At 60.7% G+C, this 1,902-nt stretch overlaps 1 protein-coding gene across 1 annotated transcript; it reads left to right on the top strand.

Moving 5' to 3' along the window:
• Positions 1 to 899: 899 nt before the first annotated feature.
• Positions 900 to 1,226, top strand: LOC123670366 (the record flags this gene model as incomplete). Its single annotated transcript, XM_045603864.1, has 1 exon — positions 900 to 1,226. A coding segment is annotated over one exon (327 nt), but the record flags the coding sequence as incomplete, so codon positions are not given.
• Between the last annotated feature and the right edge of the window lie 676 nt (positions 1,227 to 1,902).

Genomic DNA, 1,902 nt, shown 5'->3' with positions numbered 1-1,902 from the left:
CAGGCGGCGGCGGTCTGTCGAGGCGGTCCATGTCGTGCGGCGTTCCGCAGGGTTCGGTCCTCGGACCGCTCCTGTGGAACATCGGCTACGACTGGGTGCTCCGCGGTGCCACGTTGCCGGGAGTGTCGGTCATCTGCTACGCAGACGACACTCTCGTCACCGTTCGCGCCGGCGGGCACCGCGAGGCGGGCCGCCTCGCCACGGCCGGCGTCGCGCAGGTGGTGGCCAGAATTCGGGCTCTCGGGCTGGAGGTCGCCTTGCAGAAGACGGAGGTCCTCGCCTTTCACGGGCCGAGGGCCGCTCCTCCGCCCGGGACGTCGATAGTCGTCGGGGGTACTTCGATCGCCGTCGGGTCGACGATGAAGTACCTGGGCATCGTTCTCGACGGTCGCTGGAAGTTCGACGAACACTTCCGGCGGCTGACCCCGAAGCTTCTGGCCGCCGCCGGAGCGCTCGGGAGTCTACTGCCCAACCTAGAAGGGCCCGCCGACAAATGCAGACGCCTCTTCGTGGGCGTCGTGCGTTCGATGGCGTTGTATGGCGCTCCGATTTGGGCGGGCGCTCTATGCGCGCGGAACGTGTCGCTGATTCGCAGGCCGCACCGCGCTATCGCGCTGCGGGCTGCGAGGGCGTACCGCACGGTGTCCTACACCGCATCGTGTCTCCTCGCCGGCAGCCCCCCGTGGGAACTGGAGGCCGAAGCTCTCGCGTCGGTCTTCTGGCGCGTGACGGAAGCGCGCCTGAGGGAGGAACCGCCTCGTCCGCAAGAGGTCGTGCGATGGAGGAGAGAAGCTCGCGACGGCCTCTTCCGGAAGTGGTCGGAGAATCTCGAGGACCCGAACGTAATTACGAGTCGGGGGCTGGTGGCGGCGATTCGGCCCGTTCTGCGCGGCTGGGTCGATAGGCGACACGGTGCGATGTCGTTCCACTTGGCGCAGATGCTGACCGGGCACGGCTGCTTCGGTCGCTATCTGTGCCGAGCGCTGGGGCGGGAGCCGACGTCGGAATGTCACCATTGCGACGCCGGCGCCGAGGACACGGCGGAGCACACGCGCGCGGTCTGCCCGGCGTGGTGCGAAGAGCGCGCCGCCCTGTCGGCGGCCATCGGAGCGGATCTCTCGCTGCCGGCCGTGGTCTCGGCCATGGTCGGCAGCGAGGAGAACTGGAGCGCCGTCTCCTCCTTCTGCAGCGCCGTGATGCTGCGGAAGGAGGCGGCGGAGCGGGAGCGGGAACGGGATCTGAACTCGCTTCCGTCTCGTCGCGGTAGACGCGGTCGGCGGCGCAGGACCTACCTGGCCAACCTGCAGCTGCCGCCCCCGTAGTTTGGATCAGCGGGCGATAGGTCGGGGGATCTATCGACCGCATCGCACGATCCTGAGGAGGACGGAGAGAGGCGATCTTATGTGTTCAAGGGATCCTCTCTCGGGTCGCTGTCGCTTTTGCGGCGACGACGACGGGCCCTAGTCTGGGCAGGCGCCGGCGGGATCGCGAAAGAGCTTTGTGTCCTCGCGATCTCGCCACAAGCGCATAGGCGGAACACACGTGTGGTTTTTGTTCAGTAAGAGTCTGACTCCCCTCCGAGCCCCCCCAACCGGAGGGTGTCCATGAAGGATTTTCCACACGTAAAAAAAAAAAAAAAAAAAAAAGGTTAGGTTAGGTTAGGTTAGGTTAGGTTAGGTTAGGTTTTTTTTTTTTTTTTTTTTTTTTTTTTTTTTTTTTTTTTTTTTTTATCGTTGCCATTTTCTTTCGCAACGCTTGTGCCAGTAATTTTTTAATTCAACAATAGTAATATGACAGTGGTATAATAATTTTCTAATAATACTATAATTGTTTTCTAACTTAAGTTAGACTACATATAATTCTATTTTGATACATTCGATTCAATAGTAATAATATCACAAT

The sequence above is a fragment of the Melitaea cinxia genome, chromosome 4 (assembly GCF_905220565.1).
Source record: "Melitaea cinxia chromosome 4, ilMelCinx1.1, whole genome shotgun sequence".
NCBI lineage: Eukaryota > Metazoa > Arthropoda > Insecta > Lepidoptera > Nymphalidae > Melitaea > Melitaea cinxia.
This window is presented reverse-complemented; position numbering and strand designations above follow the sequence as displayed.